The sequence below is a fragment of the Phyllobates terribilis genome, unplaced genomic scaffold (assembly GCF_046119375.1).
Source record: "Phyllobates terribilis strain yellow unplaced genomic scaffold, ASM4611937v1 Scaffold_5__5_contigs__length_657084704, whole genome shotgun sequence".
In the NCBI taxonomy this organism is placed as follows: domain Eukaryota; kingdom Metazoa; phylum Chordata; class Amphibia; order Anura; family Dendrobatidae; genus Phyllobates; species Phyllobates terribilis.
Window position 1 is genome coordinate 414,826,221 of NW_027362765.1, and position 18,041 is coordinate 414,844,261.

The following is an 18,041-nucleotide window of genomic DNA, read 5'->3' on the forward strand; positions in this document are numbered from 1 at the left end:
AGGGGAACTACTGCTTGCTCACAGACTGACCAGGCCTCTTATGCTAGCCAGTACTCCCGGGAGGGTCTACCTTATAATCATCAGTAAAGACCCTGAACTGCACTGCAAAGACTCTGAGTCGTTCCTGCTGCGCTCGTGCACCATCACCCCCATCATCCACACTCACTGCCCTGAGGCTATACTCCTCCCGAGGGGAGTTATCCCATTCTATGCTGCGCACACAACACCAGCCTCAGCGGTCTGCCTCGCAGCGGTGGTACTCCCTGACCTCAATCCACGGGTGGCGCAGTCGGACAATTAACCTCAAAACCTAAGAAAGACTGCCACTGGTTTGACCAGCCTGAGCCACGGGACCGGGTCACCGCCACGGAGACTACAGACCCCAGAGACCCGGCACCGGGTATCCCACACACGTGTACACACGGCCCAGGGGGCGCGTCACATGCAGTACAGCATATTACAAACATAAGTCCCATTATTGGGGAGTGGGTCTCCCATAGTATTTGCTTATGCTTTCCCAGCAAAAGCTGCCAAAAATTAGGACGGAGCACCTTGCAATGCCCCTTACAAGAGCCATGCAGTACAGCATATTACAAACATAAGTCCCATTATTGGGGAGTGGGTGTCCCATGGTATTTGCTTATTCTTTCCCAGCAAAAGCTGCCAAAAATTAGGACGGAGGAACTTGCTGGCACCCTGGTGGTATAGTGGTGGTGGAGGCTGAGGATAAGGAGAAGAAGATTAACGAGGAAGCGTATACCCATGTGTGGGTGTGAAGCGGTGCATGTGAATACACCTCCCGAAATAACACAGTGGATTTGACTTTATGTTACTTTGCTGTCATTTGGTGGTGATGAGAAGTCTGGCCCAATCCAGCCCTTGTTCATTTTGATAAGGGTCAGCTTGTCACTATTGTCAGTTGACAGGCGAGTGCGCTTATCAGTTATAATTTCCCCAGCGGCACAAAAAACACGCTCCGATAACACGCTAGCGGCAGGGCAGGCCAGGACCTCCAAGGCGTACAGAGCGAGTTCATTCCAAGTGTCCAGCTTGGATACCCAATAATTAAAAGGCACAGAGGAATCACGGAGGACGCTGGTACGATCGGCCATGTACTCCCTCACCATCTTTTGAAACTTTCCACTCCTTGTGAGAGTACCCCGCGCCTCAGGGCCTGTAAGCTGGGTGGGTGTCAGAAAACTGTCCCAGAATGTTGACAGTGTTCCCCTGCCTCTGCTGGATTGGAGTTGCATCTCTCTCGCCTGTACGCCTTGGTTGGGCAACGAACTGTGACCTCTGCCGCTAGCGTGTTCAGATGGGAATTTTTTTAAAAGTTCTGCAGCAAGGGCCTTCTGGTATTGCCCCATTTTGTAGACCTCTCCACCTCAGGAATAAGAGAGTGAAAGTTCTCCTTGTAGCGGGGGTCTACAAGTGTCACCAACCAGTAATGACTGTCACCCAACATTTTGACAACGCGAGGGTCACGGTTAAGGCAGCGTAACATAAAGTCAGCCATGCGTGCCAGACTGGTAACGGGCAAGATTTCCGTGTCCTCACCAAGATGACGACTGACCATGCTCTCCTCCTCCTCCTCCTCTTCCTCCTCCCCCCTGTCCTCAGGCCACCCACGCTGAACCGACGGTATGACACTTGTACAGGTACTACCGTCTACAACGCATGATAGCAGCTCCTGTTCTTCCTCCTCCTCCTTCTCCTCCTCCTCTCTCTCATTGTCCCCCAATGCACGTTGGGATGAGATGAGGCTGGGCTGTGTGTAATCGCCCGCTATGGCTTCTTGATCCATCTCATCATACTCTGGCTGCAATGCTTCCTCTTTAATTCTCTGCAGAGAGCGTTGCAAAAGATAGACAAGTGGGATGCTGACACTAATGATGGCGTCATCGCCACTCACCATCTTGGTGGCCTCCTCAAAGTTTGTCAGGATGGTACATATGTCAGACATCCAGGTCCACTCCTGAGGTCTTATGTGTGGAGTCTAACCTGAATGTCGACGGCCTTGTTGCAGCTGGTACTCCACAACTGCTCTCTTCTGCTCACAAATCCTTTGCAACATGTGGAGGGTAGAGTTCCAACATGTGGGGACATCACACACCAGTCGGTGTGCCGGAAGCTGCAAATGCTGCTGCAACACAGCAAGGGCGGCGGAAGCTGTAGCCGACTTGCGAAAATGAGCTGACAGGCGGCGTACTTTCACGAGCAGATCTGGCAACTCGGGGTACGATTTAAGAAACCGCTGAACCACGAGGTTAAGCACATGAGCCAGGCATGGTAAGTGTGATCTCACCTCGCCTCAGAGCCGCCACCGGGTTACGGCCATTGTCACACACGACCATGCCGGGATGTAGGTTCAACGGTCTCAGCCACAGATCTGCCTGCTCTTTCACAGCTGTCCACAACTCACAAGCAGTGTGAGGTTTATCACCTAAGCTTATGAGTTTCAGCACAGCCTGTTGCCGCTTGGCGGAGGCAGTACTGCAATGCTTCCAGCTTGTAACTGATGTGGTGATATCTGAGATGGAGGCTGAACATGAGGAGGAGGAGGAAGAGGAGGAGGAGGATGCGCAGGAGCTGTACACTGTGGGGGCAACTCTGACTGACATAGGGCCCGCAATCCTCGGTGTGGGGAGGATGTGTTCCGTCCCAAGGTCCGACTGGGTCCCGGCTTACACTATGTTTACCCGGTGTGCCGTCAGAGAGATGTACCGTCCCTGGCCACAAGCACTTGTCCACGTGTCCATTGTCAGGTGGACTCTCCCAGTAACTGCGTTGTTGAGGGCACGGCAGATGCTTTGGGACACGTGCTTGTGTAGTGCGGGGATGGCACACCGGGCAAAATAGTGTCGGCTGGGTACCGAGTACCGAGGGATGGCCACCGCCATAAGATTGAGGGAGGATTCCGTCTCCACCAGCCTAAAAGGCAGCATTTCCAATGCAAGCAGTCGTGAAATGTGCGAATTTAGGACTGTGGCCTGTGGGGCGTAAGCTGCGAATTTCCGCTTTCGTTCAAAGGTCTGGGATATGGACAATTGAACGCTGCGGTGGGACGTGGACATGGACGTTGATGCTGTTTCTTGAGAAACTGCCTTAACAAGTGAAGACTGAGAGGAGGGGCATCTTTACATGCAGTATGGACAGGGGATTGCCTTGCACACACAACAGGGGGTTCTATTGCATGCACAACAGTGGAAGAAGCAGTGGTGACACCCGCTGACACTGGTCGTGGACCCTGGGTTTCGCCCCACAAAGTCGGGTGCTTTGCTGCCATGTGCCTGATCATGCTGGTGGTGGTCAGGCTGGCAGTTTTGTCACCCCTGCTGATGCTGGCATGGCAGGTGGAACATATGGCCTTTTTGGGGTTATCAGCAGAGTCTTTAAAAAAATTCCAGACTCTGGAAGACCTACCGCTTGTACTGGTAACGTCCCTCGTGTTGGTGTTACGGGGAACAGTTGCCTGCCTTCTGTCTGCGGCCACCACACTGCTTCTTCCTGCCTGTTGGGGTACTCTGCCTCCCTCCCCCTGTGTGCTGCTGGCCTCACTCTGCATGTCCTCCTTCCACGTTGGGTCAGTTACTAGATCATCCACCACCTCCTCCTCTTCCACTTGCGCACCACGATCCTCCTCCTCACTTCCTGGCAATTGTGTCTCGTCATCGTCCACCTCTTGTGACAGATTGCCAACGTCGACTTCCTGTGGCCGTGGCTGTTCAAATATTTGGGCATCGCAACATGGGATCTCCTGTTCCACCACTTCAATCGTATCAGGCGAGGGGCCCAAATATGGAAATGGACCAGTGAACAGCTCTTCAGAGTGTCCAAGTGTGGGATCACTTGCTGTCTGACGACACTCGGCATGGTGAGAGGAAGGAGCATCAGGGTGAGGAGGAGTATGCGGTCGAGACTCACGGCTACTAAGAGTTGACCGTGTGGAAGACAGACCGGAGGTGGTGGTGCCCAGGTAACTGGAAGTATTGTCTGCTATCCAATTAATAACCTGTTCACCCTGATCAGTTCTCAATACTGGTGTTGTTCTGTGCTTCCTTAGTAATTCGGTCAAGAAGTGGGAGCGAGAAGGTGTGGCTGTTGGTTGTGGCACATATTCACCTTGGCCACGGCCCCGTCCTCTGCACGAACCATCACCAGAACGTCCACTTCCACGTCCCTTGCCACGCGCCTTGCCCATTGTAAATGAAGTAAAATAGCTTACACTTGCACTATCAATGGAAAAAGGGTAATAAAGAGTAGATTAGAACCGTGGAAGAGGAAAACCACAGTTATTGTTTACTGGGGTATACCACACTTTTTTAAATAGAGATATTTGCGGCTGAACAGTGAGCCACACACTCAAACTGCTTTTTTTTTAGATACCAAAGGCCCAAAACTGGATAGTACAGCGATTTGACCCGTGGAACTGCGAAACCACACTGGGATGTCGGGCCTACACAAGACTATTTTCAACAGATATATTTTTGTGTCACAACAGTTAGGAGACACTACTGTTTTTCTTTACGGAAAAAACTACCAAAACCTGAATAATAGAGATTTTTTACCGTGGGATGGCAAAACCACAGTTATTGTTTACTGGGGTATACCACACTTTTTTAAATAGAGATATTTGCGGCTGAACAGTGAGCGACACACTCAAACTGTTTTTTTTAGATACAAATGGACCAAAAGTGGATAATACAGAGGTTTGAACCGTGAAACTGCAAAGCCACACTTGTATTTCTCGGGCCTACACCAGACTATATTCAACAGATATATTTGTGTCTGAACAATCATGAGACACTATTTATTTTTTACGGCAAAAAATGCCTAAAGCAGGATAATAGAGATGTTTTACCGTGGAACAGCAAAACCACAGTTATAATTTACTGGTGTATACCAGACTTTTTTGAATATATATATATTTGCGGCTGAGCAGTGAGCGACACACTCAAACTGTTTTTTTAGATACAAATGGCCCAAAAGTGGATAATACAGAGGTTTGAACCGTGGAACTGCAAAACCACACTTGTATTTCTCGGGCCTACACCAGACTATTTTCAACAGATATATTTGTGTCTGAACAATCAGGAGACACTATTTATTTTTTACGGCAAAAAATGCCAAAAGCAGGATAATAGAGATTTTTTACTGTGGAACAGCAAAAGCACACTTCTGTCTCTCTGGCCTACACCAGACTATTTTCAACAGATATATTTGTGTCTGAAAAATCAGGGAGACACTGTTATTATTTTTATACAGCAAAAAATGCCAAAAACAGGATAATAGAGATGTTTTACCGTGGAACATCAAAACCACAGTAATAATTTACTGGTGTATACCAGACTTTTTTAAATATATACAGTACAGACCAAAAGTTTGGACACACCTTCTCATTTAAAGAGTTTTCTGTATTTTCATGACTATGAAAATTGTACATTCACACTGAAGGCATCAATACTATGAATTAACACATGTAGAATTATATACTTAACAAAAAAGTGTGAAACAACTGAAAATATGTCTTATATTCTAGGTTCTTCAAAGTAGCCACCTTTTGCTTTGATGACTGCTTTGCACATTCTTGGCATTCTCTTGATGAGCTTCAAGAGGTAGTCACCGGAAATGGTTTTCACTTCACAGGTGTGCCCTGTCAGGTTTAATAAGTGGGATTTCTTGCCTTATAAAAGGGGTTGGGACCATCAGTTGTGTTGTGCAGAAGTCTGGTGGATATACAGCTGATAGTCCTACTGAATAGACTGTTAGAATTTGTATTATGGCAAGAAAAAAGCAGCTAAGTAAAAAAAAATGAGTATCCATCATTACTTTAAGAAATGAAGGTCAGTCAGTGCGAAAAATTGGGCAAACTTTGAAAGTGTCCCCAAGTGCAGTTGCAAAAACCATCAAGCGCTACAAAGAAACTGGCTCACATGAGGACCGCCCCAGGAAAGGAAGACCAAGAGTCACCTCTGCTTCTGAGGATAAGTTTATCTGAGTCACCAGCCTCAGAAATCGCAGGTTAACAGCAGCTCAGATTAGAGACCAGGTCAATGCCACACAGAGTTCTAGCAGCAGACACATCTCTTCAACAACTGTTAAGAGGAGACTTTGTGCAGCAGGCCTTCATGGTAAAATAGCTGCTAGGAAACCACTGCTAAGGACAGGCAACAAGCAGAAGAGACTTGTTTGGGCTAAAGAACACAAGGAATGGACATTAGACCAGTGGAAATCTGTGCTTTGGTCTGATGAGTCCAAATTTGAGATCTTTGGTTCCAACCACCGTGTCTTTGTGCGACGCAGAAAAGGTGAACGGATGGACTCTACATGCCTGGTTCCCACCGTGAAGCATAGAAGAGGAGGTGTGATGGTGTGGGGGTGCTTTGCTGGTGACACTGTTGGGGATTTATTCAAAATTGAAGGCATACTGAACCAGCATGGCTACCACAGCATCTTGCAGCAGCATGCTATTCCATCCGGTTTGCGTTTAGTTGGACCATCATTTATTTTTCAACAGGACAATAACCCCAAACACACCTCCAGGCTGTGTAAGGGCTATTTGACCAAGAAGGAGAGTGATTGGGTGCTACGCCAGATGACCTGGCCTCCACAGTCACCAGACCTGAACCAAATCGAGATGGTTTGGGGTAAGCTGGACCGCAGAGTGAAGGCAAAAGGGCCAACAAGTGCTAAGCATCTCTGGGAACTCCTTCAAGATTGTTGGAAGACTATTTCCGGTGACTACCTCTTGAAGCTCATCAAGAGAATGCCAAGAGTGTGCAAAGCAGTCTTCAAAGCAAAAGGTGGCTACTTTGAAGAACCTAGAATATAAGACATATTTTCAGTTGTTTCACACTTTTTTGTTAAATATATCATTCCACATGTGTTAATTCATAGTTTTGATGCCTTCACTGTGAATGTACAATTTTCATAGTCATGAAAATACAGAAAAATCTTTAAATGAGAAGGTGTGTCCAAACTTTTGGTCTGTACTGTATATTTGCGGCTGAACAGTGAGCGACACACTCAAACTGTTTTTTTTAGATACAAATGGCCCATAGAACTGCAAAACCACACTTCTATTTCTCTGGCCTACACCAGACTATTTTCAACAGATATATTTGTGTCTGAAAAATCAGAGGCACACTTTTTTTTTTTGGGGGGGTGGGACACCAAAATGTTAATAAGATGGGTATTTGTACATTGTGAAGGAGGAAAAAAAAAAGAGGATTTAGATAAAAAAAAAGGATTTTTCCTGGCCTCGGGAACCTGGAGCTAAGTCCAGCAATTTCAGCAACAGGAGCAGCACACAGGACTGTAATGCAGCGTTTGCTGGTATAACCACTGCGTCTCCTATACAGCCTGCCTGCCTGCCTGATATACCTGGGATGGATATTAGTCCTGAGAAGGACTGTTTGTTTGATCTGGCAGCCTTTACAGACCCTACACTAACTATTTTGCAGGATATATCTCTCCCTAAATCAGCAGCGCTGTCCCTACACTGTCTGATCCGGAGCGACTGTGTCCAAGATGGCGGCGCCCGGTTTTAAATACTCGAGGTGACGCTGTGTGGCCAGCCAATCACTGTAATGCCCACAAACAACATGGCTGCGGCATTACAGTGACTGGCTGGCAATCCCTGCATGTTCATTGGCTCTGTAAAGAGCGCCAAACATGCAGGGCGGAGACCCGAGCTCCCGCCCGAGTAACCCGGAAATGCTCGGTGCTCGCCGAACATCCCGAGTAGCGTGATGCTCGGGCGAGTACCGAGCAGTGTCGAGCATGCTCGCTCAACACTACTGGTGACAGATCTTTTTTAAGCGGTTAGAAAGTGGTGAGGTTATGCACATAAGTGATATCTCATGAAGTATACTATGACTTATGGATCGAAATTAAATGTATTTCTAGATTTTGTTTTTGCTATAAAAAAAATAAACAATAATGCATATATTAAAAAAGCTGCAGACTTTTTTAAGAGTAAGCTCAGGCTGCCATATGATCTCGCATTGCGAGAGAATCCGATTATGCTAATGTCAGAGTTTGGTCCGAGTGTCATCTGAGTGTGCTATGATTCCCTCAAATGGGAGAATCGGAGCACAGTTGCGGAGAAGATGGAGAACTTAATTCTTTCATCTTCTCCATTGTTTCTGTCCGCGGATGGCGCACTGCACTCGTGTTTTCCATGTACCCATAGACTTGTATGGGTGCGTGTAATCATATTATTGGATGCACTCGCAGCATGCTGTGATTGTTTTCTCATGCTGAATCGGCATGCGAAAAAAATCACAGATCTGCGCTGCCCCATAGCATAACACTGGTCCAAGTACTATCCGATAAAACATTGGATAGCAGTCGGCCGTCTTATACGGCATTGTGAGAGGACCCTAAAAGCAACAGATGTGTTTTTAGGAGCTTGTCTTACTTTTATCACCATCTTCAGTTATAATTTCCATGGTACCTGAATCTTTAATGGAAACTTCGGAAACCAGCTGTAAAAAAATAATAATACTGATTGGATGATGATGATAAGTATAATAAAGAAGATGATAATTTGGAAGAAGGAAATAACATATTAATGTCTACATATACATAGTATTTTGGCTACTGTGCACAACTCTACCACCACTACTATCCCATTTGCTAATTTTGTTTTGTTTTTTCCCCTGTATTTTTACCAATTTTTTAGGTTTTGGTTGCTATGGCTAGCTAAATGTGCAATTGCCCAAGTTCCTCCTTTATGGGGAAATCCTTGGAGTAACCTAAAATCATTAAAGGGGTAGTACACTACTATTTAAAATATGCCAAAGCTTTTTTATGATGAAAATAAACTTTTTTATAATTACCTCCCTCTGCCTTTTCTGCCTGTGAGCGGCGCTATCACTGGCCTCTCACATGCAGCACGTGACCCCCCCGCTGACATCCCGTCTATTGAGGCGTGACTCAGCACTGGGGTCCCCACGGTGGCTGCTGGTTGTGGCTGGGGTTACCCCCGCATCACACCCAGCATCCACCGCGTGCTTTCCAATGAATGGGGAGAAGGAGAGCGCACGGTGGATGCTGAGTATGACACGCAGGGATAACCCTGCCCACAACCCGGCAGCCACCATGAAGCATGGAAGAGAGAGACCCCCGGATGCAGTCTAGACTTGTCATGACGTTAGTGGATGTCAGATCCGGCTGCAGCCGGGGGTCACGTGCTGACTGTGAGCGCCCACCGATAGCGCCGCTCGCGGGCAGAAAAGGCAGAGGGAGGTAATTACAAAGAAGCTGCTTTTCATCATAAAAACGCTTTGACATATTTTAAATAGTAGTGGACAACCCCTTTAAGAATTATTTAACACCAGGGGCATAATGTGCAGGAGGGGGCCCGCTGACACAAGTGCCTATTTCAGTTGGATGTGAATCCGAGGACGTGCATTCAGCTGGAGTGTATTGTGGCACAGAGACTGGCCGGATCCCTGCCCTGCATTAATCGTCACCAGCCAATCAGATGCTTGCAGCTGATGTCAGCGTGCTTGTCACAAGCAGGGTCATTGGCAGTGACACTGCCATGCACAACCCATGGCTGGCACATCAAAGCCAGCTGCAGGCTATAAAAGAGGACGCCGCATGTCGTGGGAGAAGAGGAAGGTAAGAAGAATATTGTTTTTTCCATGTGTTGGCAAAGAGCGGCAGAAGGTACCTTATACCAGGAAGAGGCCCAGGATGGAGAACAATATACCAGGTTGGAGGACATTATACCAAGAAGGGCCCCTGATGGAGGACATTACATTAGGAAGGGGCCCATTATGGGGTCACTGTAACCAGAAAGGGCCTAGGATGGGAGATATTATACCAGGATGGGGAACATTGTTATAGGATGGGGGACATTATACCAGGAAGTAGCCCAGGTTGGGAGACATTGTTATAGAATGGAGGACATTCTACCAAGAAGGGTCCCATGATAGGGGACATTATACCAGGATGGGGTAGATTGTTATAGGAAGGGGCCAGGATAGGGAACATTATTGCAGTAAGGACACAGGACATTACACCCGGATGGGGCGCAGGATGGAGGACATTATGCCAAGAAAGAAGACATTATACCAGGAAGGGGCCTAAGATGGGGGACATTATTCCAGAAATTGGACCAGTATGTGGGACATTATTCCAGAAAGGGACCCAGGATGGGGGACATTATTACAAAAATGGGACCAGGACAGGGGACATTATAACAGGAAGGTGCCAGCATTATTAAATGGCAGATGGCCACACATGACCAACATGGAGGTTGGGGTCCAGGTTCAAATTTTTCACTGGGGCTCTTTGGACTTCCGTTACACTACTATATAGCACTGTATATTAGCATTATTTGAGAATACATATTTCATGTGTGATATTATGTGAGCTCTATATAGTAGTATTGTGTGGTCTCTTCAAGTAGCTACCGAAAAGCTTTTACTGAAACCCAGTACATTGATTACTGAAATCCACTAATCAGACCCAATTCTATTAGTACAAATAACTATGCACAAGTTTTCAGATTATTTTATCAAATAGATAAATTACAATTATGCAATTGGTCTACAAAAAATAAAGGTTAAAAAAAATGTTGCTCCTATATATTAAAATGATGTACAATAATTTGCACTAAATATTAAGTTTACTTATGTCAATTTTGCATCTTTAGCTGTATAATAGATATGGAAGTGGTGGTGGAGAGATGGATGGGAGTAGAGGTGGACAAGTGGTGAAGATGGATTGGAGGTAGTTGGAATCTCCAAATAAAAGAATTGGAATTCTGACCACTTTTCCCAGATTGTGTGTGAAATAGATTTGGATCCTTTGGTGGGATCTGCCTCTACTATATATTTATAGTATATTCTGTTGATATCATTGATTTCTAAAATTATATACCCTGTTAATAGGGGATATCTGCACAGGTTCTTGAGCAGCTTCATATGTGACCCCTGGACTTTGTTCTCCATCTTTTATTATAGATGGTCAGTTGACAATAGTGGGCACTAGAAAAGTCACATTGATTTTCTAATAAAAATATTTATTACAACCATATAGTTCACATGTCTCACCAGGTAATGCAGGGATAACTTTTTGACCTCATTCAGCTCTGAGTGGCTAATGATGTATTCCACGAGGACATCTTGACGGCCCTCACATGGGAGAACATGATCCAGTGAGCTGAGTTTCAAGTAGCTCTTGCTCCGAGAGTGGAAGGGGACGACACGTTGTGAGGCTTGATGGAAATTATTCCTATATCTATCAAACACTTTTAGTTCCTTCTTCTGGTCTATTAGAGCCTTTAGGAAAAAAAATACATTTCATGGTCTTCTACTGGAAAAATGTATAATCTCATTTTTGTTTTCAATGTTTAGTATGTTAGTCATCAACAGAACCTATCTCTGAAGACGTTTCACCGATCACACCTACACATGTATACTCATACCGTCAGGTATATGGTGTTTTCCCAGTTGGCTGTGTTCAAAATAAATAAAGCTTCACCATTCTCATTGGTCACTAAGGTCTGGCTCGCTGAATCACGTCTGTGACTCAGGACAACTTTAATATTTGGTTGAGGAACACCTCCAGAATCCTCCACTCTAACCTGGAATAAGATATTATATATAATATGTAAAAACAGAGTTTGACTTTAGAAACCTAGTATATGAGGATGAAGCTACTCACCAAACCACTATATGGTATTCCACGCTTGTAGTTAGTGTAAGCATTAATAAAAGACACTTTTTTGATGATGTTGGTTATACTGATTTGACCGGTTGATGAATGCTCTACTCCTACGTAAAGAAAGAACAATGGGAAAAACATTGTATAATGTATTATAAAAAAATAATTTGCGTTATTATCACATTTCTTTTGCACATAATTATTATAGACAGAAGGCATCAGGAAAACTACAAGAACAGTTTCTAGTTATCCTGTTCCTTTCTGGCACCTACCATTTGCCATTTATTATTTTTGTGTAACTTGGTTTTAAGCAGAAAAGTTTAAATTGTGGTATAGTTATTATCATTGCATAATGGTGATGGGGTACCAGTCATCTGTCCCTGTGCCCACTTTTATTTCATTTGCGCTGAAACCCAGATAGATTGGACTCCCTCAAAGAGATATCTTCCCACCAGAACCGTACCCCTGCTCTCCATCCTGAAACTTTCTGTTGCTTCTTACTTTTTCTCTAAAGTTGTTCACACTTAGAACAGAGTTCATTTTTCCTGAGTTTAGTTGGAGGCTTTAAAGCCCACTCTATAGTCAGAAACATAAACGGAAGCTCTTGGCCCCAGTTTAAAATAGCTTGACATCTACCATGTGACATTTAAATTTCAAGTGTCTTCTTATGTAGAAGAGGGGACCCAAAGACACCGGGGCTCTGGTGCAACTACAAACTTTGCACACCCTTATAGCTTTTCTCAAGCTACAGTGCAGTTACACAACAGTGACTAATTAAATAAAATCAAATTGCGGTTTGACCTCCATCATTGTAATATAATCTATATGCACTGTAATAACATTGTTGACAGTCTAAATGCACAGAGTCTAATGTTGTCTGAACTTGTACATTTCGACAGGTTTGGCTGACAGTCAATGAGTGTATGAGAGCCTTGGATAAATGTAAGTTAGGAGAACCAAGAATTTGTCATATATATTTTTGGACTACCACATTTTTTGTTTTCCCGGGGATAACCTGCAGCCAAATATGCATGACAGTGACTCTCTCACAGAAAATACATTAGCACATGGCCGAACAAGCACTCCTGCGTATGGGAGAGCTGGTTGAGATGGCTGCCGGCCCAACAATTAGCCAAACCATTGTTTGGCTGACAGCCATCTCATGTGCATACAGGCTTCACAGTCTAAGATAAATCAGACTTACCAGTGCCTTCCTCTGTAACAGAAGCAGTACCTTTCAGTTCACTTCCAATGAGAGACTCATTTAGTTTAATGAGCGAAGACTTGACCTCAACGGTATGGCAACCAGATCTGTCCAACTGTGTGAAAGAAACAACTCAGATTCAAAGCTGTAGCTATAACATTTCTTCCCTGCTAAATGTTCCCCCACAACCTTTGAGTGATATTATTGAGAAGTGGAAGGAACCGCAGCAACTCAGCCACATAGCTGAGACCCCGTAACGTTACACATTGTGGTCACTGAGTGCTGAGGAGCAGAAGGCAGAAAAATCACCAACGCTCTGCTATCTCCATAACTGCCGACTTCAGACCTCCTCTGGTATTAACTAGTGTTGAGCCACCCCCGTAGTGTTCGGGTTCGGTTCGTCGAACACCGGGATGTTCGAGGAACTGTTCGTCGAACTGTTCGTCGAACACCTTAGAACACCGTCGAACACCGTTAAAACCAATGGCAGGCAAACAAAAACACATAGAAACACATAGAAAACACCTGCAAAGGTGTCCAAAAGCTGACAAACTGCTCAGAAGACACTCTCTTTAAAAAAGCCGGCCGGCAAATTCAGCAGCGGCATACACCGGTACCCGACAATTTAGACAAGAAGGAATAGAGCATCACACATAGATTAGATAGATAGAAACATGTCAGTCACACATATAAGAAGCACAGTGACAGTGTTGGTTACTGCACTTGTCATTTAGTGTAAAGGATTTATTAAAAAAAATATTAGTGTTTTCATGCACCGTCTCTTTAAAAAAGCCGGCCGGCAATTCAGCATCTGTACCCGACAATTTAGAACAGAAAGAATAGAGCTTCACACATAGATTAGATAGATAGAAACATGTCAGTCACATATATAATAAGTACAGTGATAGTGTTGCTTACTGTACTTGTCATTTAATGTAAAGGATTTATTTAAAAAAATAATAGTGTTTTCATGCACTGTCTCTTTAAAAAAGCCGGCCGGCAAATTCAGCAGCGGCATACACCGGTACCCGACAATTTAGACAAGAAGGAATAGAGCATCACACATAGATTAGATAGATAGAAACATGTCAGTCACACATATAAGAAGCACAGTGACAGTGTTGGTTACTGCACTTGTCATTTAGTGTAAAGGATTTATTAAAAAAAATATTAGTGTTTTCATGCACCGTCTCTTTAAAAAAGCCGGCCGGCAATTCAGCATCTGTACCCGACAATTTAGAACAGAAAGAATAGAGCTTCACACATAGATTAGATAGATAGAAACATGTCAGTCACATATATAATAAGTACAGTGATAGTGTTGCTTACTGTACTTGTCATTTAGTGTAAAGGATTTATTTAAAAAAATAATAGTGTTTTCATGCACTGTCTCTTTAAAAAAGCCGGCCGGCAATTCAGCAGCGGTACCCGACAATTTAGAACAGAAAGATAGAGCATCACACATAGATTAGATAGATAGAAACATGTCAGTCACATATATATGAAGTACAGTGATAGTGTTGGTTACTGTACTTGTCATTTAGTATTAAAATAAAGGATTTATTATTAAAAAAATTGGCGTGGGGCTCCCCTTAATTTTAGGCTCTAGCGGAGGTTAAGCAGACGGCTGGGGCAGATGTTTGAAGCCTGGGAAGGGGGTAATACCCACGGAGCTTCCCAGGCTACTAATATCAGCCCCCAGCTGAATACATAGCCTTTACTAGCTATTAAAATGGGGGACCCCCCCAAAAAAATGACGTGGGGTCCCCCCTAATTTAATAGCTAGCAAAGGCTAGGCAGACAGCTGGGGGCTGATATTAATAGCCCAGGAAGGGAGCCATGAATATTGGCCCCCTCCCAGGCTAGAAACACCAGCCGTCAGCCGCCCCAGAAATGGCGCATTCATAGGATGCGCCAATTCTGGCACTTAGCCTCGCTCTTCCACGCTGCCCTGGTGCGGTGGCAGGGGGTAATAGGGTTGGGGTTGATGTCAGCTTATAATGCCAGCTGACATCAAGCCCAGGTTAGTAATGGAGAGGCGTCTATAAGACACCCCCATTACTAACCCCATAGTCAAAGTTAAAAAAAACACAAACACCCAGAATAAAGTCCTTTAATTGAAATAAAGACACAATCCTTTATTGTTCTAAATTAAACCATACTTACCATCACGCCCATTCCAGCTGAAGCCAACGATCTCCTGCAATAAAAGAAAAATAATAAAGCAACCTCATCCTTACCTTTCCATGGTTCCCACGACAGCTTCAGCTCTGCTACATCGAGATGACAGGCTGGACCGCAGCAGAACGCTGCCATCCAGCCTGTCATCCCGCAGACACTGAGAAGCGCAGGCTTGCTTGCGCTGCTCAGCGTCTCTCTGTGACGACATCCAGATGAGCCGAGTTCATGTCCAATGAACTCGGCTCACCTCATGCACGTCACTGACAGCGTGGGAAAATTCTCACGCTGAAGCGCTGATTGCAGGAGAATTTTCCCACGCTGTCAGTGACGTGCAGGAGGTGAGCTGAGTTCATTGGACATGAGCTCACCTCATGCACATCACTGACAGCGTGGGAGAATTCTCCTGCACTCAGCACTTCAGCGTGAGAATTTTCCCACGCTGTCAGTGACGTGCATGAGGTGAGCCGAGTTCATTGGACATGACCTCGGCTCATCTGGATGCCGTCACAGCGAGACAGTGAGGAGCGTAAGCATGCCTGCGCTTCTCAGTGTCTGCGGGATGACAGACTGGATGGCAGCGTTCTGCTGCGGTCCAGCCAGTCATCTTGATGTAGCAGAGCTGAAGCTGTCGTGGGAACCATGGAAAGGTAAGGATGAGGTTGGTTTATTATTTTTCTTTTATTGCAGGAGATCGTTGGCTTCAGCTGGAATGGGTGTGATGGTAAGTATGGTTTAATTTAGAACAATAAAGAATTGTGTCTTTATTTCAATTAAAGGACTTTATTCTGGGTGTTGTGTTTTTTTTAAATACTTTACTAGAAATTCATGGCGGTCATGTCTAATACTGGCGTGACCCCATGAATTTTGGGTTTGGGGCCAGCTGATAATACCAAGCTGGCCCTAACCCCTTTATTACCCAGTGAGCCACCGCACCAGGGCCCTGGATGAGTTGGGTACAGCGCCAGAAGATGGCGCTTCTATGAACGCGCCATTTTCCGGGGTGGCTGCGGACTGCAATTTGTAGCGGGGGGGGGCCCAGAAAGCTTGGGCCTCCCTGCGCTGCAGATTCCAGCCCCCAGCTGCCTAGTTGTACCTGGCTGGACACAAAAATAGGGCGAAGCCCCACGTACTTTTTTTTAAATTATTTCATGAAATTCATGAAATAATTAAGAAAAAAAGGCCTTCCCTATATTGTTGTGTCCGGCCAGGTACAAATAGGCAGCTGGTGGTTGGGGGCAGCCCGTTCCTGCCTGCTGTACCTGGCTGGACACAAATATAGTGCGAAGCCCCACTTCAATTTTTTTAAATTATTTCAGGAAATTCATGAAATAATTAAAAAAAAATTGACGTGGGGCTTCGCACTATATTTGTGTCCAGCCAGGTACAGCAGGCAGGAACGGGCTGCCCCAACCACCAGCTGCCTATTTGTACCTGGCCGGACACAACAATATAGGGAAGCCCTTTTTTTCTTAATTATTTCATGAAATAATTTAAAGAAAATTGACGTGGGGCTTCGCCCTGTTTTTGTGTCCAGCCAGGTACAACTAGGCAGCTGGGGGCTGGAATCCGCAGCGCAGGGAGGCCCAAGCTTTCTGGGCCACCCCCGCTGCAAATTGCAGTCCGCAGCCACCCCGGAAAATGGCGCGTTCATAGAAGCGCCATCTTCTGGCGCTGTACCCAACTCATCCAGGGCCCTGATGCGGTGGCTCACTGGGTAATAAAGGGGTTAGGGCCAGCTTGGCATTATCAGCTGGCCCTAAGCCCAAAATTCATGGGGTCACGCCAATATTAGACATGACCACCATGAATTTCTAGTAAAGTATTTAAAAAAAACACAACACCCAGAAAAAAGTCCTTTAATTGAAATAAACACACAATTCTTTATTGTTCTAAATTAAACCATACTTACCATCACGCCCATTCCAGCTGAAGCCAACGATCTCCTGAAATAAAAGAAAAATAATAAAGCAACATCATCCTTACCTTTCCATGGTTCCCATGACAGCTTCAGCTCTGCTACATCGAGATGACAGGCTGGACCGCAGCAGAACGCTGCCATCCAGCCTGTCATCCCGCAGACACTGAGAAGCGCAGGCTTGCTTGCGCTCCACAGTGTCTCTCTGTGAGGGCATCCAGATGAGCCGAGTTAATGTCCAATGAACTCGGCTCACCTCATGCACGTCACTGACAGCGTGGGAAAATTCTCCTGCACTCAGCGCTTCAGCGTGGGAGAATTCTCACACTGAAGCGCTGAGTGCAGGAGAATTCTCCCACGCTGTCAGTGACGTGCAGGAGGTGAGCTGAGTTCATTGGACATGAGCTCACCTTATGCACGTCACTGACAGCGTGGGAAAATTCTCCTGCACTCAGCGCTTCAGCGTGGGAGAATTCTCACGCTGAAGCGCTGAGTGCAGGAGAATTCTCCCACGCTGTCAGTGACGTGCAGGAGGTGAGCTGAGTTCATTGGACATGAGCTCACCTTATGCACGTCACTGACAGCGTGGGAGAATACTCCTGCACTCACCGTTTCAGCGTGAGAATTTTCCCACGCTGTCAGTGACGTGCATGAGGTGAGCCGAGTTCATTGGACATGAACTCGGCTCATCTGGATGTCGTCACAGAGAGACGCTGAGCAGCGCAAGCAAGCCTGCGCTTCTCAGTGTCTGCGGGATGAGAGGCTGGATGGCAGCGTTCTGCTGCGGTCCAGCCTGTCATCTCGATGTAGCAGAGCTGAAGCTGTCGTGGGAACCATGGAAAGGTAAGGATGAGGTTGCTTTATTATTTTTCTTTTATTGCAGGAGATCGTTGGCTTCAGCTGGAATGGGCGTGATGGTAAGTATGGTTTAATTTAGAACAATAAAGGATTGTGTCTTTATTTCAATTAAAGGACTTTATTCTGGGTGTTTGTGTTTTTTTTAACTTTGACTATGGGGTTAGTAATGGGGGTGTCTTATAGACGCCTCTCCATTACTAA

The 18,041-nt window shown here is 45.5% G+C and overlaps 1 protein-coding gene across 1 annotated transcript in view; it reads right to left on the bottom strand.

The window, feature by feature from the left end:
- Positions 1 to 18,041, bottom strand: part of LOC141273396 (alpha-2-macroglobulin-like) — a 155,210-nt gene that overhangs the window by 122,620 nt on the left and 14,549 nt on the right. The window contains exons 9-13 of the mRNA XM_073685164.1: positions 12,887 to 13,001; positions 11,683 to 11,792; positions 11,444 to 11,602; positions 11,070 to 11,297; positions 8,423 to 8,489 (exon numbers count right to left, since the gene is read on the bottom strand). Of these exons, the coding sequence (XP_073541265.1) occupies positions 8,423 to 8,489; positions 11,070 to 11,297; positions 11,444 to 11,602; positions 11,683 to 11,792; positions 12,887 to 13,001 (679 nt within the window). The remainder of the gene's footprint in view (positions 1 to 8,422; positions 8,490 to 11,069; positions 11,298 to 11,443; positions 11,603 to 11,682; positions 11,793 to 12,886; positions 13,002 to 18,041) is intronic.